Genomic DNA, 23,546 nt, shown 5'->3' on the forward strand with positions numbered 1-23,546 from the left:
ATACTGCTCAATTTTCAAAAAGAATGAGCAAAACAGTAGAAAAATAAAGGTCAACAATAAGTTATATCTCAGAAGAAGATTATAGTACCTAGGAAAGTTGGTAGTTCTTGTTCGTGAACAAAGTTATTCAGCTTTTGATTTGTCACAAAGATACTTAGAGCCAATCTCATTGACAGTAGGAAGCACGCTGATTTACTGGAACTTCTGCAATTGATTTCTCTAGATTATCACCCATTCTATGAAAGGTTACTCTTATCAGCAAAGCTATTACTGATAATGAACCTGAAATGGTCGATGACAACAGGATGAATGATCACATGAAGTAGAACACATAATATGTGAACTGAAAGCTATAAAATGTATAACACAGTGCATACAATAATTAATTCATAAAACTGTTAACCCTTGCATTATGTTTTAAAAAGTCTGAGGAAAAAAGGAGCTAACTCAATTTTGTAATTCCTTCTTCTTTTAGGTATTATTTTACTTTCCTTAAAAAGAGAATTTACATAGAAACTCTCTCCCCAACAAAACTGAATATTCCACATAATACTTCAGCAGAGTTTCAAGCACATTCACACACAATCCTGAATTGTAAGATTTTTTAAACTTTCAAATAGCTTTTTCTCGAAACTAACTTACTGTGGGTTAGCTCTTTTTTCCCCGAGCCCTTCAATTGTACTATGGTCGTAAGAAACAATATGAAGAAATATGCTATTTTCTGGTATGTACTGAAAATACAAGAAATTAGCTATAGAAAAATGAAAAAACCTACCAGCTTCATCATCTTCTGAGTCAGTGCTGCTATCACTATCCTCTTCTTCTTCCTCCTCCTCTGCTTCACTGGAGGCTTCTTCCTCTTCATCTCCTGGGCTGTGATTCTCTCTACCACCAGGCTCTGCAGCAGAGTCACTGACTTGTTGCTTTCCTTCTTCTTCAGTCTGGAGCTGTTCTTCTTCTGAATCTGACACTGTTACGACATTGTTGGCAGGGTCACCTTTCTCTTGACCTTCTGCTATAAAAATATATATACACAACACATTCAAAATAAAGAAATTATACTGAATATGGAAAAAGTAAGCAACTATTATATTACATGGGCTTATTTGTAAAACCTCGTAAAAATTGTACAAGACAGCAAAATAATTTCTTAATTTTCTATACCCCAGCTAACAACTGTTACGCATTTGTTATTTATAAAATACACAAACATTTGTAACTTACGAGGTGTTATCAGCAGAATGCACTTTGCAAATATACAGTAGAACCTCGACTTTTGGCAACCTCTATTTAACGTTTTTTTCACATTTAATGTTGAAATTTCACGGTCCCAATAATTATTACATATGATTAATGTATTCAATTTAGTGTTATTCTTTTTGCTGTGAAACTCGCATTTTACATTAAAAATTGTTTTTAAATGATTTTTTTTAATCTCGACTAATGCAAAAATAAAAGCATTTCAATTCAATGCGTAAAATACAATTTTTTTAAGAGTCAATGAATTGGTAATGCTGCTACCTCACCACCATATGATTTCTCCTCTCTCACCACATTTACATGAAGTTCGCATTCCTGTTCGTCTAATTTCCACCCTTTGCAAGAACCAATCACAAGTAAAATAACACTCACAGCAGAACAGGACACAAACAGTCTACTAATTCCCACCCTTTGCGAGAACCAATTACAAGCAGAATAACACACAGCAGAACAAAACATAAAAAGTCTGTCAATTTCCACCCTTCGTGAGAACCAGTCACATTCAATGATGGATGTAGCAGCCACCCATGACAACTGCTTCTTGTCTTTGTTGTGTTTGCTGAGGTGTGTGGTGTCAGAGCTACTACAGTGAAGAGATGGAATTTTTTATCATTACTGTATCATCTAGAAAACAATGGCTGCAGAAAAGTTAATTTAATTTGCAGAAAAAGTTAATTTAATTCGCAAAATGGAAAAGAATCCAAATGCTAAGATATCTGACATGGCGAGAAGAAGATTTGATTGGTACCCAGCTTCCTCTTATGTTTTCCATTATTTTGTACACTGTTGTCCATAATGTACTTATTGCAGCTTTTTTTGCAAATAAATTGCATTTTTGCAAAAGTATTCAAACATTTTTAAACAAAAACAGCAAACCCCTATTTAGTGTCAACCCCCATTTAAGGTTATTATTCCGTGTCCCCAGAATAACGTTAAATAGAGGTTCTACTGTACATAGATTTCAACAGTCAGGAAAACTTGGAACTTATAAACTTTTAAAAGGAAACTGGTGATATGCTGTACCATGAAAGAAATGCAAAACATGAAACTTAAAACTGGAAATAGTGAAACTTGGAGAAACAAGCCTAAGGATTATTCAGAAACCAACCTTCGAAAGGCTGATTACAAAAAAAAAAGAATGCTGCTCATTTGGTTCAGTAGTGCATAAACAATGAACATTGAAAATGGAAATGTCATCATTATTTGTACCAGTTGTGAGGTGCAAGCTGTGATTTCTTTCCTCCAACAGAAGGACTCAGTGCCACAGAGATTCACTGTCAATTGTAGCCTGTGTATGGTGATAGTGTTATAAGTAGAGAGCAGATGTTGACAACCTGAAAATCGCTGAAAAATAACCAATGTGTTCTAAAAATTAAAAGGAAAACCTTAAAAATTAATCAATTAAAGGCAGGGGACTGTACACGAACAGATAATAAACACAAACGAGCATTTAATTTTTGAAATAAATAAAAATAAAAATAATTCTCAATTAATACAAATTCATGAGCAAAATAAGAAAGAAAAAAAAATACGTCATCAATTAAAAATAGCCCACAAAAATTCAAGTAATGTATTGCATATTGTGTGACAATATGTTGTGCATGCATTTGTACGAGGCGCGTCCAGAAAGTAAGTTTCCCTGGAGCCGTTTACAGAAAGAAAACACAATTTCATGGAAAAACGTATTGGAACAGATACAGCAATTGTTGAACTATTTTTCAACATATTCCCCACGGAACTGAGACATTTGTCATACCATAGAATCAACAAAGAGGTGCAGATGGCTGTCACACAATGGCTCCTATCCCAGGCAGCAGACTTCTACGACACAGGGATATAAAAGCTGATTCCATGGTATGACAAATGTCTCAATTTCGGTGGGGAATATGTTGAAAAATAGCTAAAAAATTGCTGTCTGTTCCAATAAATCTTTCCATGATATTGTGTTTTCTTTCTGTAAATGGCTTCAGGGAAACTTACTTTCTGGACGGCCCTCGTACAATATAGTTTACATTCAGAAGGAAATAATATTATTGAAACCTTCAATAAAGTTACATTTTATCCCACTGTAAACAATGACACTCTGCAATTTGAGATCACCCTAAAGCAGAAAAAACATATATATTTACATATCAGTATTAATCAGGAATTAAAATTTTTAAGTCCTTTTCTTTTTCACTGTTCATTCTCTCATACCCATCCTGTTCCTGTCAGTTTCTGCTGTGGGACCTTACATTAAAATGAAAGATACTAACTTCAGAACAGGATGCACTGGAAGGAATGGTAAACGGGAGAAGAGTTCAGGGCAGAAGAAGATATCAAATGATAGACAACACTAAGATATATGGATCATATGAGGTGACAAAGAGGAAGGCAGAAAATAGGAAAGACTGGAGAATGCTGGGTTTGCAGTGAAAGACCTGCCCTTGAGCAGAACACTATGAATGAATGAATGAATGAATGAAACTTCAGAATTATTCCGAGTGTTGATGAGAAAGTATATCAAAATGCTTTAAATAACCCAAAAAGAATATTTAACTATCGCCTTTCAAGGGAACAAAAAGTATAGATTATATGTCTCTCGAATAATGTCTTCTAAATTTAGAACTTTTCATAAATCAATTGCTTGGGGCTTGGAGAAAGCTCATAAAATATTGTCAAAATTGCCTGTCTATTGTTAATTGCAGTGGTTGACTGACAGCTAAAGCTATGCAATTAAAAGATAAAATATGCCACTAGTTTCTTATATCTGAAATAGTTTTGCTATGACAAAATAAATTATAGATTTAACTATGAAACATTGATTTTGGAATGCACAAACTATTACGCACTTATTTGTGCTACTGGATTCTATGTGAATTATAATTCCTGAGTAACAAGCTAACATGTTAAATAATATGTAAAATATTCAATAAAACATTGTCAAATTCTGGAATTTTTTCTTGATTAATTGTTCAGATCGTAATTGTATTCCACCAACATAAAAAGATACATTATATTCGGGATTATTCTTCATTCTACTCTGTTGTAATGAAAGTGAAATAGACAATAGAACAAGATATATTCAAACAGAGTCTCTTGTTTTCATGTGACAGGAAACACTTTGCACAGGTCTGGATTCCAACAGCTAATAACCTGTTTTTGTTGTATGAAATCTGTTTCATACTGTACGTTTCAGGTTTCACATTTCGCATTTCTTTGATGTGTCACAACCCTTAGAGTAAAGTCAATTAAATAAAGTAATCAATGTATCTCTCAGAATAATTGCACCAGGCGGGCTGACATCATCGCTATAAACAGAAAAAAGAATCAAGGAATGGTATTAAGACTCAACTATCAGATTTGAGAGGGATACAATGCAGCCCCAACAAACTGAGGAGGAAAAACGAGCATTTATGAACCTTGCTTGCCTTATTTCAGCAGATAGTATAACACCTCCCTCAACAACTGGTCAGTTCAAGGATTGTTTTTGGAGCCAGGGGATCATTGTCTAAATTCACCCATGACCAGCTAAAACTTCTGGGATGCAAGCTTTTCACTATGAAGAAGATTACAACGCAGATCTTGAAAGACAAATCATATTGTATTTTATTTTTAAGTTAATCTCTGCTTTGTATTCTGGATCCTAGTGGTCAGCCGTAGATGTCCGCCAGATGTCCTAAATTGTGGAATTAGGAGTGCAGATTCTGCATTTCCATCTTTATTTTAATAACAATTAATTTTTTTTCTTTTAATTATATATACTGTATATATTTTATGATTATAATTTTTTGTGTACAATTAACTTTTATTTATCAGTGTACTGTATAATCTTCTGGATCCTTGGGGGTCATCCTCATTGGAGGGGGAGATGATTTTGTGAATAAATCAATATATACAGAATAACCTCGATTTTCTGCCTCCTGGCTTTTATTTATTGACAGAGGATGTATATTTTGTTTGTAAACAATTTTACTGATGTCAATGGAAAACAAAAATGCAACATACCACTTCTTTCAGTTACACCTTTGGCCTTATCTTCTTCCTCTTCTACTCTACGTTTCTTCCTTTCCCTGCTGCGGCTACGTTCTCTTTTCTTGGCTATTTCTCTAAGTGTGCGTTCTTTTTCTTTTTCTAGATGTCGGCGTTCACGTCTTGCCTCTAGCTCACGTCGATATACCTCTTTCTGACGAACCATTTCTCGATCTGAAGTATTTCAACAATTGTATTAATTGCAACAGTGTGACAATGTATTTCTTGGTATATTAATGAACATGTGCATGATCACGAAATAAATTACACAGAATACCAAACACACTACTCATAGAAATAAGCCTTATGCAACAATTCTTAATTTAAAGGCAGATTCTTTTTACAGTATTCTATTATTAAGACTGTGTTTGTGTAACAATAAAATATTAGCTTCATAATAATAATATATATTATATATAATAAAAATAGTATCAAAGAAAAGCACAAAATTTAATATATATATATATATATATATATATATATATATATTATATATATATATCAGAGTTAAAGAGTTGCACTGCAAGCTGGACGGCACAGGTTCAATTTCAAATAAGATCGTGGATTTTCTCCATTGATCTAATACTTCTTGCTGCATTAGGAGATATCCCTATTGCTACTAATGACAATTGTCCAGAAAAGGTGGAAACCTTAAACCTCTTGCTGCCTTGTAGGCCTCAATGTTAGTGGTGGAGTGTGATTTGAAGAACTGTGATTTTGTTGCTATGATAGGTTTGTCACTGGTTCTAACTGTGACTACTGTTCCAAAATAAAAACTCAGAAAAATCATCATCTCTGCTCAATATGTGACTCACAGTGAAGGTGATGATATACATGTATGTGACAGGCCAGAATACAGACAAACTGCAAGTCAGAAGATGAACTGGAAGAACAACATAACTGGGATCTAATTAATTTTCGTCCCACTCAAAAGGTTAACCTCCACAACTCTTTGATTCTGAAGCTATGCACTAACTATATTCTTCCACTTCATAAACATTCTTGGGTGATTATATGTGCCCACACATAGCAATAATGCTGCTCAGAAGTCAGAGCGTGTTTTGTTTTCTGTATATTCCCAGTCCTAATCATTATTGTTGATATAAGACACGGCACCAGTATATCAACTCAATTCCCAGAAGAGCAATAAACATAAACATCTGTCAGTTAGTGATGAAGAAACATGGGTATTCCTCGTAGTTTGTTCAGAGATAAGTAGATGGCAGTGAAATTGAGTTTTAGATGACTTGGAAATCTACACACAGGAAATGGAGCTCCACAATCACCAAAAATCATCCGAACACAAAAATCACACTGTGACGGAATCACTATTACCCATCACAGTGATTTTTCGGAATCTGTCAGAGTTCAGAGCTGTTTCAGCAAAATGTTGTCACACCTCACCTCTACTTCATAGCCTATAATAGGGATGCCTTTACTATTTCTTTGTAAACAGTAACACAAAGTAACAGACATATTGAATCACCTAGAAAAATGGTTATCTAAGGATGTGCGTACCTCCAGAGCCCAGTAGGTAGTACACCATCCTGTTGGAAAAAGATACCTGGTTGGAGATGCTCTAGTTGAGGAAAACAAATTCCTCTAGCATATCCAGGTAAGTATTGGTGTTAACAGTCTCTTCAGCGAAGAAAAAGAGACCAATGATTTTATTGTGCATAAGACCGCACCACACATTAATCTTTGGACTATGGCGATCTATTTCTCGAATCTTGTGAGGCTTTTCAGACCCCCGAATCCGACAGGATGGATTGGAATGGCCCATTTCCTTGGCTACCACAATCACCCGACATAACCCCCTTGGATTTCTTTTTATGGGGTTATGCAAAGGATATTGTGTACCAGTTCCCAATATTCAAGTCCTACGACAAAGAATTCAAGACAGCATCACATCAGTTACTGTGGAGGTACTACAGCGGACATGTCAGGAAATCGATTATCGCCTTGATATCCCAAGGGCGACAAGGGGGGCACAAATAGAAGTGCATTGAGGTGATAAAAACAAAACTTTGAGAGATTCTCTTTCACATGAAAAAAGCAGAATTGAGATACCTCATTTCATTATTTAGTTATTTACATCTGAAGTTGTAAAGATAATTTATGGACACGGTGTATAACTTATTTGATTTACAATCTTAGTTCTTAGGATGGAAAAAAGAAAAACTAGGCCTGATATCAAAACAGAAACCCACATGAATAACTTACGGACATTTGTTCTTTTCCACATACAATAACACTTATTTGTATTCAAAAGTCAGATTAAGACACAATTTTAATTTTACATATATAAAGATGCAAAGGTACTCAGTGATTCAGAATAAAATTGAATTATTTTATTAGGATATATGTGACACATATATAAATATTTTGAGATACAGAATGAGAGGTTGGCAATGCCTCAGTTTCTTGTCAAAGGACAGAGATGGTATGACCTGGAAGATGTGCAACACCTCCTGCACTTTGTCATTTGTAAGTTTTCGACCAAGATTATAAATATTTCAGGCATCTACATAAGAGCCAGGAAATGCATTGTGTACTTCTGTAATGTTTGCATCACTGGCATGGATGGTCACTTTGAAAACTACTCAGATTGCCTTTCTGCTGTTACAAGGACATAATATGCATAAAACATACACTGTAATGCTAAAATATCCACATAAATTCAGTTTTCTGGATATGTAGTGTTGTACTAAATTAAAATAAAATATTACTAACACAAAGCACTGCTTCATAACAGAAAGGCAATTAATCGGCTCACAAATGAGCATCAAAGTGTAGATATTGCATATCTTCCAGGAGATACCTGTAATACATGTCTGTGAGAAACTGACACTTCGCCAACCATCCATCCCTTATCTCAAAATGCAGTCTGATCCATTTGAGAAGACATGAAATAAAATCGCTTTAAAAATTATATCAGAAGTGACACAAAAATTATTTTAGTTCCAATATGATGCTAAAACACAGGAGTTTTTTTAATCATTGTTTTTAAGAACAAAATAAATCAGATTATTACTTAGTAATGACTGAATGAACAATCTGTCTCTTACTACATATTATTAAGAAATAAAACATAAGCCTTAAAAATCAGTTCTATCTATTAATATATTCAATCTTTTACCTGTCTGCTAATAAACCTAAAAGTTAATACTTAACAGATTAAGATGATTCATAGGATTATTAACATGTCTACAAAGTTGCAACAATATACTATATTATAGCATTTATAACTATCACATATGAATCGTGAATTGCAGAAACCTCAAATTTAGTTTTTTGATATGATTGTAATATTCATACATTAGCTTTTCAAGCAGTGCAGAAATCCCACACATCCAGTGCTCAGTGTACATTTTACAGCTGCAATAATTTACAATGAATTGCAGGAACACCATAAATCCAGGGCATGTGGAATTTTTTAGAACCTAAAAAAATTTTCAGTTAGCTTTTCTTTGTCTTTTATAGGAGTGAAGGAATTTGAATAATTAAATAATGCTATTTACATTTTACATGTTTGTGTACTTTTTTTTCAATTTCTTGGCTTAAATATACATTTGAAGTTCTTTATAAGATAAAAATATTGTCCTCCATCTTCTTCACCTAAAAATTGTTAAAAAAAAATAAAAATAAAATGTTACTAGTCGTGAATTGCAGAAACCTCATATGTCCAGGCAATTCAGATTTTTTTCCCCCCCCAGAAAACACTAAAGAAAAAATTAAAGTTCATTTATGTCAAACATTAGAGCTCATTATTATACTTTAATAAAAAACAGTCATTTCAAAATACCAAATGTTTTTGAAGATAATTAGTTTTTTGTGCCATCTGAAAAATTTACTCAAATGAACATGTGGGGTTTCTGCAATTCACGATTTAGATATCAATGAACACTCACAATTACACCTAGATGTTAAGAGTAAGTTGGTGATATTAAAAACGTTATGCACTTAAAGAGACTTTTGTCCATAACTACTGTCTACTATGATGGACATTTACACTCAATTAGAATCAAAACTAGTGATTCTTTTAAGAATGTAAAATGATCTGAACAAATTACAGAAAATACTATTCTTCATTTATAAATATAACAATACCTGAAAAAGAAACAATTAGTACCAGTAGTAAAAATAAACATACTGAAATACAAACAGAAGATGCAGTGATTGAACTAATGCGAACAATAAGTGCAATATCTTAGTAAATAGCAACAAAAAAGAATAAAGTGAGCTTAAGAACTGATGACATCAGAATAAAAATTATGCTCCTCTTTATAGTTACACTACATGGCTGGCAGAAAATTCTCTTTTCTTTGAATGTATATTCAGTTTGATAAATAAAACAATCGAAGTAAAGAAAAATTTAGGGGAATGTGGTGTGGGGAGAGAAATCGAAACTCTGACCAGAAAATGACGCAAAATTGATGTAACAGATGACGCAACTTAAGTAGGTACTGTAACTAAGCGTTACAGCAGAGATATCATATGAAATAATGGGCTGCCATGATCATGTTTGTCAGAAATTTTGTTCTCCAAAGGTGAGTACTAATTTATCACCATTTCATTCAGAAATGTATTTGCTGTTATAAGCTTACAATGCAATGAGTAATGCCGGTTTAAATCACGCAATGGCATTTGGGCAGTTCATAATTTTAAACAATTAAAACTCGAAAGTAGATAAACAGGACGGAGTGCCAGCATTAAAGTGACTATTCTATTAAAATATATCATTGGCTCATACCTCAAGTATAGCTATAAATGAAAAACTCAATAACAAACATCAAAGATTCCAAATCAGATACCTGAATTACAGAGGTTTCAAATTATTTGGATGTGCCTGAGACTCCTTTAGTTCAATGTGATCATAAATATAACTTTTTTTTTTCTTTAGTCTAATCCCATTACAGACAGTGGTCCCATTACTAGCAAATTGCTGGTCTGGTTAACTATACTTCAGAGTTCAATGAACTGCCAGTTTAAAAAACACAAACAAAATACTACTACTCTTATCAAGAGGTCTGATTTATTTTATGATTGTTTAATAAACCTTAAAATGAACAAAAAACTGCGCGCGCGCGCACGCACGCACGCACGCACGCACACAAGTAAAAAAAAAGTGCTATTTTGTATAACATTAATATTAACATCCAATAAAAAAAACTGAAAAATATTATAATGACATTTATACGCAGGTATTAACTCTGGTGACTGCATTATTAATATAAAGCCAATATTTTTACGACAAGAGTAATTATTAACAGTGATTATATAGTCTATGCCTGAACATGAATAATGATCTGGGATAAATGAAGGAAGTGGCAGATATACCTCATATGCAAAATACTTTTCTAGCATATTTATAGCAAAACTAATAAAGTGCATGAAATCTCAGTCAAGCAAATGACCTAAGAATTGATCCTAAAATCTTAAGTCACATGGAATATTTAACAATGCATTAGTCTAATAAGCTCTTTGGCTGCGAAAAGGAAGATAATATTTATATTACAAATGCATAATATGTTCATCTACATTTTAACAAATAATGTTAATGAACAACAATGCCATGTTTTCACTGACAGCAGAAGGGTCTTGAATGAGTAGTTTTGAGACTACTGAGTCACTGACTTTATAGTATATGGTACAGGGCAACTAATCACAATTTAGTACCCATAAGTCAATATTTACCTATGATTGAGGTTCTGGCTGATAAGTACATCTATTATCAGGGAGTACATCTAACTTGACGATATGTGTCAGAGGAAGAACAATTGTTTGTATACATCTGAAGTCTGATTAGTGTAATATGTTACTAGTCAGCGATGTATGCAATGGAGGGGGAAAGGAACTGGGCATCCTACCCCATTATCTCCTGGCTTAGTTGCTTCATGAGTGATACCTTAGAGGTTGTCACTTATGAGACTCAAACCTGTCTTCGAACAGTTGACTAAACAACAAACAATAAATCAATAGTAAAGTGAAACAGAATTACAATTTGTATTAGAATGATTTCACGCCTTCTTAGTGATCAAGAGAAACTGTATTTGATAGTAATTCATCAACAGCATTTTCATAATTTAGCATTATCATAATCTGCAACATTTACAGATTAATCACATGAATGCATGCCACTGCATTAGTGTTGTAATCGAAACTCATTTGTTAACAATTTTTGTCATTCTACTTTTTTCCTAGTATTGAGAGATATCTCAGATACCTACAGTTTTGTGACTTATAAGATTTTTTTTTTTACTAATGGCGGGTACTTGACTATTCGTCATTCATCCATATAAAGCCAGTTACGTAGACCAATTTACCAAAACAATTATTGCCCAGGATGCGCTATAGGAGGCTAGTTTATGCTAAACCAGTGGTGAGATGAAATGGAGATTTTTTCGAATGCCACAGAGAACTGGAGCTCCTGGAGAAACCTGTGTTACCTGAATCGAGGACTTGCCGAAACAAGTTATATTATATCGAAGGTACACAAGGGATTGAACATGAGTCCACAGGATCGTAAGTCCAGTGATCCAGCCACTAGACCACCATGGCGGCTACTTATAAGATATTAGAACTACTCTAAATAAATTTAAAGTTAAAATATGAGAATGGTTGCACTTTTATTGAACTTGCCAACATGTACTTTATTTATACAGACGCAAGAGATTGTCCTTTAACAGCTGCTGAGCCCTACAGAGAAAGACTTCCTAACAGACGTCATGCACATCGTTCCATATTTCATTCCAGCATATCAGACTGTAAAATTGTGATATGTCAGAAATCTCTAACAGCATATGAGAATCTTATTTGCATCAATGCTATCTCTGTATTGCTGCTGGAGTTGCTAATTCCAGCAATTTCTGTAAAAACAGTGAAGTATAATTGAACCTTTTTTTTATGGAATTTCAGTGCATTTCACCCTAAGTTTCTTGCCTTTAAAATGTAACTGCATACTACAGTTTATCTGAAGCATTCACAAGCAAAAGCACATGCTGTGCATTAGGAATTGTATTTAATTAGTATAATCGCGAATTGTAATAGAAACAATTACAAATCAGTAATGAGACTCAAGATACATAACTTCTCTTTCACCCAACCCTAATACCATGTTTACTGTGTTAACAAAAGTTACAGAAGTGCGTCAGATTCAAAAGTAACTCGATGGTAACAGTCATCTTTGAAAATAACTTCCATTATTGTTTTGTATAATTTCGAATGATAGAAGTCAGTGGTGTGCATCTCCTTTAGAGATTTTATGCTGTAAAATGGAAATTTGAATCTACAGATCATGGGTTCCGTATCTCGAGTTGCTTGTACAGGATCCCTCTACACTGAGTAAAAATATTGCAGCATTGTTCATTGACACCCTGTATATGTCTATTCAAGGTGATCCACATAATGTGTTACAAGTTATTTCTCTTAAATAGATCAATAGAACTAAATGTTGATTTTTCCAAATCTCATTAGAGGGGATCTTTCAGATTGCGTCATAGACAGCATTCCATTGGTCTCCACACTCATGTGACATGAGTGGGGCGGGAGAAGGTTGCACTTCTGATCTAATACTTTGAACAGAATGGACTTTTTTTTTCTGGTTGTTCCAAACAAAATGGACAACTTTTGTTTGAAACAATTTTTTTCTAAATTGAATTCTTAAGATGTACAGCTTTATATAGCTCCCTCTACAGCGGACTTGAATAATTTCACGGGAAAAATTGTTCTGGGGCTGGGCATCGAACTCGGGACCTTTGGCTGAACACGTCAATGCTCTACTGACTGAGCTACTCAGGAACTCACCAGACCCCAGCTCAATGATTTTCCTTTATATCCACATATCTAAAGTGGATTGACAAAAAGTCAGAGATCCAACATTGAGTGCACACTTTCTGTGTGACTAAAATTGAGCTGGAGTCTGGTAGAATTCCTGGATAGCTCAGTCAGTAGAGCATTGGCGTGCTCAGCCAAAGGTCCTGGGTTCGATGCCCAGCCCCGGAACAATTTTTCACTTGAAATTATTCAAGTTACAGCTTGTTTGAAAATTATACAGACCCCAGAAAAACCCGAACTGCAACCTTGTCTGCTTGTGAACCCGAGCCATCTGCATGTCAGTCTGATGCTCTAGATCACACAACCACTGGAGATGTTTAATACAGTCTTAATACTCTTTGTGAACCAGAGAATACCATCTATTTTTAAGAGATTAGATGCTTGAAAACAAATGGTTATCAGAATGTTACTTTTACCTTTCTTAACAAAGTTTCTTTCTCTGGTTCATAGAGAGTATAGTATTAAGACTGCATTAAATTCTTGCAGTGACTTGTGGTCAAGAGCACCAGACTGTCACAATGGCAGCCCAGGTCCGCAGGTAGACAAGAATGCAGTCTGGGTTTGTCTGAGGGTCTGCATAACTGTAACTTATTAAGATTGCACTTTAGAAAAAAATGTTTCTAACAAAAGTTGCCTGATATGTTCAGGAGAACTAAATATTAAAAAATGTTCATAATTTCATTTCTAATATTACACCTGCCTGCCCCCATTCCTCATAAATGGGGCCCAATGGAATGCCATCCATGATGCAATCTGAAAGATCACCTCCTCTAAAAAGATTTGGAAAAATGGCATTTAGTTTTATTGATCCATTTGAGAGAAACTAACTTGTAACACTTGATGTGGGCCACCTTGTGTGTGTAAAAAATAATTATTACTGTATACTGGAAAGCTATATGACATATTAAATCTGGTAAAATTGTATTTAAAATATATGAATACTAAAATAATTATAATTAATGAAAATACGAAAAAAGACAATGAACACAATAAATAAATTAACGAAATGGGGTTTACCTGTTGTACACACAAGAGGAGGTATGTTCTAATGTTCAATTACATAAGATAAGGAGGCAATTACGGCACAAAAATCAATTTGCTTAAACAAACAAAAAAATTAACGTGACCAAAAAGATGACAATGGCTGTGAATGGAAGGTGAACTACATGAATGACAGGGGAAAGGATTAAGTGTGAAATCTGTTTGTAACAAATCACTATAAATGATACTTTAAAATTACTGCAAGTTATTTAACTTCCGAAATTCAGTTATCAATATTAATATTCAATTAAATTACTGCAACAACACAGCAGTTCTATAAAACTATCATTAGCGATGAAAATAACAATGATTTACTACAAAATATTATCACAGGGCTGGTAAAAATACAAGTGTCCTTCAGCAAAGGAAAGTAAATGATTTAACTACCGTAGAAGAGAAATTCAGAAAAAAAGATAGACACTTATGTAAGACGCAAGTATTGAGTTTTCTTCATAAAATAGAAAGCATTATTCAAACAAAGAGTTTTACACAAATATAAATATTCAACAATTAATGTACATTTCACTTAAAGTTTCAAGGCAATCAAAGCAATCTTAATAATTAATAGCAGCAATAAAAAATAGTCAAAAGCGACCCAAATGCATTATAGGCTACAACAGCATGTTAACATAATACATCAAGTAAATATTTATACAAAGAGTAACAAGAATACACAGCCAAACTCTGGGGACCTACTCCACATTCCTAAAGGAAGGAAATATGTTATGTACACATAGGTACGGATATTCTTTGTTTTCATGTTAGAGTTCTTTTTTACTGCCTGATAGTGGCATCTGCTGTGAGAGTTAACTGTGGAGTAAAATATACTGAGAAGTGCTGGGTCATGTCCAGTGCTGTAGTTGGGCCAGAATGGATTGTCTGGTTAAAATTTTAGTTGACTTTACCGTTCCAGTTAAAAATAATTATAATGCTAATTATTAGCATGACTTTACCATTACAGTACAAATAACATTTTAATTCTGGCTAAATATTTATTAGTAAAATGATTTTGTATTTTTATCGGTTTCAGTATTCGAGCAAATTTCAATTTATGGTAGGCTTCCTTTAAACAGAAACACATCATGTTATAAAAAGATAGAAAGAGATGTAAGCATTCTATCTTTTTTTTTTCTATGCAGTCCAGCGCAAAGCAGGCAGACAGAGAAAGCACTCTGTTGTATGAAGGTCAAATTAATCTCAAGAAACGCCACCAAGCTAGTCAATTTCCCTGAATTTGGTTAACACAAAAACTGGTCTCCTGAGATATATTACTGGAGTTGATAAAAGTGTGTGCAGACTCTGCGATATTTTTCATTTGCTAGAAAAGTGACTCTTCATAACTGCTTTCCAGGCATTTATTGACTGTGAAACTGAAACACATGAACCGAAAATTTTAAAACAAACAATCGACACTCTGCTAATTTCAATATCAAAGTGCGAAAGATCATTCAGCACAATGAATGAAGTAAATTCAAAGAAGAGAAATGCTCTCATCGTCTCCCAGACAAGTGGGTTGATATTCATTGGTAGTGTTGGCCCTCCACTTCAAGAGTTCAATCCACACCTTATCCATAATTGTGGTTCTGAGATGGCAGATGAAACAGCAAATAGGAAATGACAGCCAGTGAAAGAAGTTACATATGAGGCAATCGTGCATCTTCTGAAATAGACTGTAAGGTGAGTTCCACTTAAAATTTTTTTCCAACTACAGCACTGGTCATGCAAGTCAGTTTGGTTTTGAGTTTGTTAGTGAGTTGACGTATTACTCAGTTCTGTATTAAAATTGTTATAATTGTGCATGAGTTACATTATTCACTGTATTAGTTATGCCACGACACAATAATAGTCTAGAGCAAAGAATTTTTACATGCAATACATATGTAAAAACGAAATTATGCAGAATTGAAATAAGGCAATACACAAGAAAATATCCTGACAGTCCTATTCCAAGTAAGGAAACATGATTTCTATATTTATTTTGATAGCCTGTAATGTAGGCCCTAATTTTTCCAAAATTTCCTCATTTCCGTTGTGGTGGAATAGTATAGAATATTTATGCACTAATTATTATTAAAAGTATTGCAGAAAAGTATGAATTTCATTAAAACTAAATGTTTAGCCATGATGATTGTAATATTTATACTGAATAAGAACATGTGAAAGTATTTTAAACAATTTTTTTTTTTTTTAAGTTACTGTGGCTCAATTGATGTTTCATTAGATTTTAACTGAATCTGAAATATAATCACTTTCCAGTACAGGATACTAAGATTGTACTGTTACAGTATCGTTTTATACAGAATGAACAGGGGGGAAGGGTAATTTGGATACAGTGAGGTCATTTTTGGTTTAAGTTAAAATTTATTGAATAAAACTTTATCTAATCTTCAAACACATACAATTGCCTATCATGGAGTGTTACAAATTTGTGTCGATCACACTGATAAGACCTGGTAAAAAAATAATAATCTGTCTCTTATTTACCAGCATATGAAATGACCCATCATCATATTCAAAGCAATAATGTTGGCAAACCAGCTGAGATACAATAACCAAATTCATATATGTGTACATTACACATGTTTTGAACTTTTAAACATAAATTTTATAATATATCATTAATAATTTGTTAGTACCAGTATATTACAATTTACAAATATGGGATATTTGGGTATAAGTTAAATTTATTGAATAAAGCTTTACCTAATCTTCAAAACACATGACAATTTAATATATAGTATATTGTCTATTTCACAATAATTGTCTATCATGGAGTGTTAAAAATTTGTGCTAATCACACTGATACTGCCTGGTAAAAAAAAACTGTTTTTTTATTTATCAGTTTATGAAATGACACTTCATATTCAAAGCAATATTGTTGGGAAAGTAGCTGTGATACAGTAACCAAATTCATGCATGTGTACATTACACATGTTGAGAACATGTTTTTAATAATTTTAGCAATATATCATTAATAGTTTGTTAGTAAATTATAATTTATAATTATAATTTATAACTCGGGTATAATTTTAGGTTAATTGATAACTAACCTAGTTTTTGTTCCAGATCATGCCATGTACGGATTAGTGAAAGACAAATAAATATTCTAAGTGTTTTCTGTCCCTGATTTTAATGGGAGTTATTTTAAATTTATAAAATAAACCTTATCAAGAACTTTAAGTATTAGTTGAATTTTTTTTATCTTGTTAGGTCTAATTACAAATTTTAAATGACTGCCTAACCTCTACATTCTGTTCTAGGATACATATACTAACCTAGGTTGAGATAATTTGATTGATTTATAAGAACTTTAAAGCACGTTTTACTTCAATAATACACATTATACCCAAATTTCCCCATCCATGGGGTAAATTGAGTATAGTTAAACTTAGGGTTATTATTCTGATAAAAAGAGGCCAACATACTTGAAAATGCAATAGAACCATTCTAGAAGGCCATAGTGTCAAATATAAAAAAAAAAAAAACTGACTGAAAAATTGTATCATATTAACAGACAATGGGTCTCTATAAACTTAAAAAAAGGCTATTTTTTTTACCCAGATTACCCCAACCCACCCTCCACCGGTAAATCTCTGAGCTCTTCATTGGACTTAAAGAAATGGAACTGGTAGATGAAGTCTCAACCCCTGTTGACAATCTGTCAGAACAAATTAACCTCTTTTTCTCATCAGTCCATTCACTGTAAAGACATGAGACTAAAAACTCTCTCTATATTGGCACTGCTCGGAGTGAGAAGAAATATTGTGCTATGCGCAGAGATTTGCCTAAGTGCTCATCAGTAAGGCAAGAATAAAAAAAAATTCATGAGTCATTAACTCATCTCAATGTTCCCTGTCAGTTTTTATGTTACACAAATGACTTGACATGAATTAAATTAATTAAATTTTATAATAAACTGTCATCTACAACAGTATCTTCATATTTCAACCATTTAACAGACTTTTCAACTATTGACCAATGTGTTGGTTCTTTTCATGGTTCCATGAAAATGTGGAAAAGTTAAGATTGTTTATCATATCAAGAAGTTAAATATTCAGCTACAGCATCATAAAATGCAAATATAACTATACTGAAACCTCTTCAGTGATTGACTGTCACAATCATTTAACAGTTGTTTAACATTAAAACAAATAAAATTATCAGGTTTTCACATATTGCCATTAAAAATCGGGACAATCCTGATTAATCAGGATGTATGGTTACCCATGTGTGGGAAATGAAGGCAGCCAGTCTCAGCATCTCCTTTCATAAAATTGGAAGGTAAATAACTTTTTAACTGGTTTTATCACATAAATTGTTAAGGAAACTATACAGTTGCATCACTGCCACTATACAATATTAATACATAGCAACAAGTATGGTGCTCGATAAAAGCATAAATGCCATATGCTGGTTAGCACTCAATGGCTTACTCTATAGTTGTAGAAAATATCGAATAAAAACTCAACAAAGTTATTAGCCAAAGTGGGATTCGAGCCCATGCCCATGCATAATTTCAGAGGATAAATCAAGTTCACTAACTCCAAGCAATGCTCGTATTCTTTCTGTAACAAAGCATGGTTTTACTTCAGTGGTTATGTTAGTAGCCAAAATAACTTACTGAAATAGAAAAAAAATCAGAGTATGATGTGAGGTAAGTGCTCGCAAGATTATCGAACTCTTTATCTTTTGAAGATATGATACATTCAGAAAGATATCTCACTGTAACATTGACTTTCCATTCTTTTGCCGAAGTTGACTAAGAATGAAAATAATAATCCATATTTCATCAAGCAAAACACAACTACACATACTATCAATGACAGCAATTTACACAGCTGTTAGTGATCACAATGTGGATCACATTTTGTAGTATCTGAGGTTCCTGATTTGAATTCGTGTAGGAAATTAAAGCATAAAAATTCTCATCTCTTATACTAACTTATTACAGTATAAACCTGCTTATTCAAGATCCGATTATCCAAGGCTCCTTGTTAACTGAGGCACTTGTTTCGTTGATGTAATTAAATAAATTAACGGTAAAATTTGTAACATTGCCCTCCAAACTTCATTGTAAACTGAAGGCAATATGCAGCACACACATGCTGTACAACTGATCATTAATCTTTCTTCGGCAGAGATGGGAACCGTTCATGTATCTTCGTACTTAGTTCCACACAAAGTTGTTGCTTTGTCTACCTGACCAATTGTGAGTTGTATCTCGCCAGTTACGCACACATATCATTTCTGAGTTATTGTTCTGTGGTCTATGATTTGTTGAGTGGCAAACGTAACGAAAGTGATAATGAAGGCGCTGAATATATTTCTCACACAGATGACCTACGTGCTATCGAGGCTGCCCTGGCCTATATAGAAAAACAAGATGAGTCCACGGTACATGATTTGCTTTGGCTGAGGTGGTGGTGCAACACAGCTGCTAGCAAAAGGGTAACAAGCTCAAACAACAAACAATACAGGGCTTTTTTGCAAAGGAAGTTTAACTGGATTTAAAAAAAGGTTATTAGAGACTACTCTATTAAGTATTGTAGCCTACAAACAATTCCCATTTTTATAAGACAAGTTGAATTAATTAAAGATATGCATTACGTCGTAGCAATCATTTCATCATTTCTAACCCAAAACCACGATTTCCTGCACGTTCGTGTTATCCGAGTTTTTTGCTATCGAGGTACCCTCGATCACAATTACCTCGATTAAGTAGGTTTATACTGCATAAAGAAGAGAGAAATTAATCAAATCGAGCATCTGATGTAAATAGCATATATATATATATATATATATTAAATGCGAAAAAAAATAACAATTTAGTGGCAGATGGCTCACAACACTATATCAGAGATGGGCTGTATAAAAAATTCAGTGAATGAGAATTCCTCTGTGAAATATCTAATAATATTACTTTCCCTATTACCAATTCAAAATATGCAACTATATATAGAGAGACCAGATTGAATGGACAATAGAACCCCTATTATCAGTCACCCTATTAACTGATCGGCGGATTATCTGAGTTTCTCTCTCGCTCCCCCTATTTTTTTTTTTTTTTTTTTTTTTTGCTGCAGAACAAAATATGAAGTTCTGTAGATTATTAGTAGGCTACGTATTTTTACTTTCAAGGGTTATTAGAAGCCTTTACCAATACACAGTGTGTAGCAAGAATGCTTCCACACACTTCAAGTAACAGGAACAGTTATATGTTATTTGTGGAGGAGGATTTTTTCCAGCTTGTAAGATAGTCACTATATGCTTTCAAAGAAATGACCCCAAGAACTTTCACATAATTGCAAACTCATGCACCAAACGTCTTTGTTCGAGTGGCTGTACTAGTTACCTTCTTTGCAAAATATCGTCGAAAGAAAACGTGTTGTGATTAGTATCGAAAAAAGTGCATATAATTGTATCAACTGATGCAGCTCAAGTCATCGCAGCTATTGAACCATTAGATCTTACTGGAATCTACAGAGCTCAATTATCTGACTTAAAGAAAAATCGAAAAAAACTCCACTACGACATTCAACAACCACAATATTGAACAGTTAGCGGCTCACATAGCAGTGGGCCACCCAAGCATTCCATCAAAAGGACAACTTCTCCTCACCTGCTCCTTAACACACGACTACCGCATATATACAGATGGATCACGACACAAAAGTAATCAACTGGAAGAACAAGTAGGCTGCGCATTTGTTGCCTACCACAGTGATAATGAAACATTTTGCACCAAGATAAAACTCTCTCCTCATAGCACAGTTTTTCAGGCAGAACTTCTAGCAATTAATGAAGCTATGAAATGGTGCATTAAGAACGAAAACTCAGCGCGCATATTTAGTGACTCCCAAGCTGCCCTTCACTGCATCGCTGACAAGTACAACCGTCACCCATTAGCGATAGAGGCAAGGGAATTACTTCAAAAGTACGCGCAGCACATATGCCTCACTTGGGTCCATGGACACAATGGTGTAAGAGGAAATGAAAGAGCTGATGAGCTAGCAAAAGCAGCAGCCTCCAGCAGCGAAACTCCGACCTACAGTCTACAACCTATATCATACATCAAGAGACAAATACGACAACAGACTCATCAAAATTGGAATACTAGATGGACGACAAGCACAACCGGATCACTAACAAGAGACACCTACTTCCCAACAATCCATGACCGACTCAAAAGCCATCACTTCAAACCTACTTTCGTGACAACGCAGTTTCTTTCTGGACATGGGAAATTTGGTACTTACTTCGACAGATTCAACATTCCAGCAGACATCGACTCTACATGCTCCTGCCGCGAAGACCTTCACAGTGTGAAATACCTTCTATTTGATTGTCCTATTATTGAAGCAAAGAGATTTCACATAAAGGCACATCTTCTGGACTGCAATACCGAATACAGGACTCCACTATGTGAAGTAATCAAAAAACCCTGTTGCTACAGACAATTTATAGACTTGCTAAACTTCATCTTTAAAAGACTTTAGATACATATTTCACCATTATCTGTGTCAAAATAAATAGTATAGATAAGTAGTTTACCCATAACAAAAAACTAAAACCCTAGCATACCGCTTGGTGAATTAGGGTTCTTTTCCGCTGATATTTAATAATAATAATAATTGAGAGGTTTGGGAAAGGAAAAACTGTAGCTCATGTCGAATGAGAACATAAAACTGACATTACAATTGTGCACAATTTAATAAAATAAAAACAGTGATAAAGAGTATAAAGTACGAGAATATATATCTACAACACGACTTCTATCTTTCCACAGACAACCATCAGAATTCCCTTGGTCCTTAAAACTCGTCATTGATAGCAAAACTTAATTTAGTGAACTTCTGATCCAGTGGTATGTTAAACACAAGACCACGGAGAAAATTACGAAATTATAGGCCTAAGTATTAGTTAGCCCTATGCACATAATTTATGAAAATCTTTTATAGTACAGATTATCTGATTTTTTCGATTAACCATTCAGTCCATCCCTTTCATTACCATGGATAATAGAAGGTCTGCTGCATACATATAAAACAGCATATAATGCAAGAATTGTACATTATGATTTTGTAACATGAAGCGCAATCTATAGAAAATCTCTCTGAGATTTGTTCTGTCACATTTGCAAGGTCATTGTTATGTCACCTGCCACACAAGCGCAGAAACGAAATAATGATAGGTTATGCATCAGCCGTCTCCTTGTTAGTCAAATTGCTGATACCATTGCATACAGTGCAATACGTGCTCTGGTTCCCAGAATTTAATCAGTTACAAGTGTTCAGTAGCATGCAAGAAGGAAATGAAATGTGGATCATCCCATACACAAATCCATTTATGAGTGGGATAGAACTCTACAAGCCTGGAAGCTTGATTTCGAAAACAGGAAAATATCCTAAAAGCATGTAACCAGTGAGAGACTGTGAATCAGGTGCATTAGTCATTTGTTGGAAGCCCACATAAGTCAATCAGACAAGCTAGTAGGGAATTGCAAGTTCCTCATTCAATAATTCACGACATTTTTCATAAGCATCTCCATTTACATGCTTACAAACTCTAACTCTATCAACTTAAAGTAGACGATTGACACAAAAGAGCTTATTTTGGTGCTGAGATGACATCAATGAAAATAAGCACGCACTGCACTTTATGTTGTGGCAGCCACACCTCGACTGACAAGGAAACAACTAATGTATAACCTGTTCTCATTCCATTTCTGCACTTATGCAGAATGTGACATAATAATGATCTGGCAAGTGTGACAGAACAAATCTCGGAGAGATTTTCTATCGATTGTACTTTACTTTACAAAACTATTAATGTACAATTTTTCATTACATGCTGTTATTTATGTATAAGTTTGGCCCAATAACCTTGTATTTAAGTTTGTAATGTATATAGTCTGCTGAATAAATACTTCATTCCCATCTGGAACAGACATATCAATTTATTTTTATTCTAACATAGGATACAGCATATTCAAACGTGTTGTAAAATGTCAAAGAAAATAACACTGATTTTCATGTGTCATGTAATGAGCCACCATGCCACCATGGGAATTTTTGGACAAGCTTATTTGGCCTTCACTCAGTCTAAGGGTTTAGTTCCCTAGAATAGTAAGGACAGTGACATGTGCCTCTCACCTCTCACTCTACCATAGCTAGCATCTTGCACAATTCTATATTCTAGCCTGTTGCTGTTGAACCATGTTTGAAACAACGCTCAATGACATCTCTTCCCCTTATGTGGTACCTACTAGTTTATATTCATTTTCGGCCTTCCCTTTCAATAGAATGGCAATAGGTAGAGACAAGTGGCCTACTGGTTTTGAGTTCACATAGATTCTTTTCAACAGCCCCAAATCTTCTTGCAAAGAGTGCACTCAATTA

The 23,546-nt window shown here is 34.1% G+C and overlaps 1 protein-coding gene across 4 annotated transcripts in view; it reads right to left on the reverse strand.

Moving 5' to 3' along the window:
* LOC138697183 (cyclin-dependent kinase 11B-like) overlaps positions 1–23,546 on the reverse strand; it is a 110,832-nt gene that overhangs the window by 43,989 nt on the left and 43,297 nt on the right. For all 4 annotated transcript variants that reach the window (XM_069822753.1, XM_069822763.1, XM_069822761.1 and 1 more), the window contains 2 exons: positions 5,248–5,445; positions 776–1,015 (listed from right to left, as the gene is read on the reverse strand). In XM_069822753.1, coding sequence (XP_069678854.1) covers positions 776–1,015; positions 5,248–5,445 — 438 coding nt within the window. The remainder of the gene's footprint in view (positions 1–775; positions 1,016–5,247; positions 5,446–23,546) is intronic.

The sequence above is a fragment of the Periplaneta americana genome, chromosome 1 (assembly GCF_040183065.1).
Source record: "Periplaneta americana isolate PAMFEO1 chromosome 1, P.americana_PAMFEO1_priV1, whole genome shotgun sequence".
NCBI classification, from domain to species: domain Eukaryota; kingdom Metazoa; phylum Arthropoda; class Insecta; order Blattodea; family Blattidae; genus Periplaneta; species Periplaneta americana.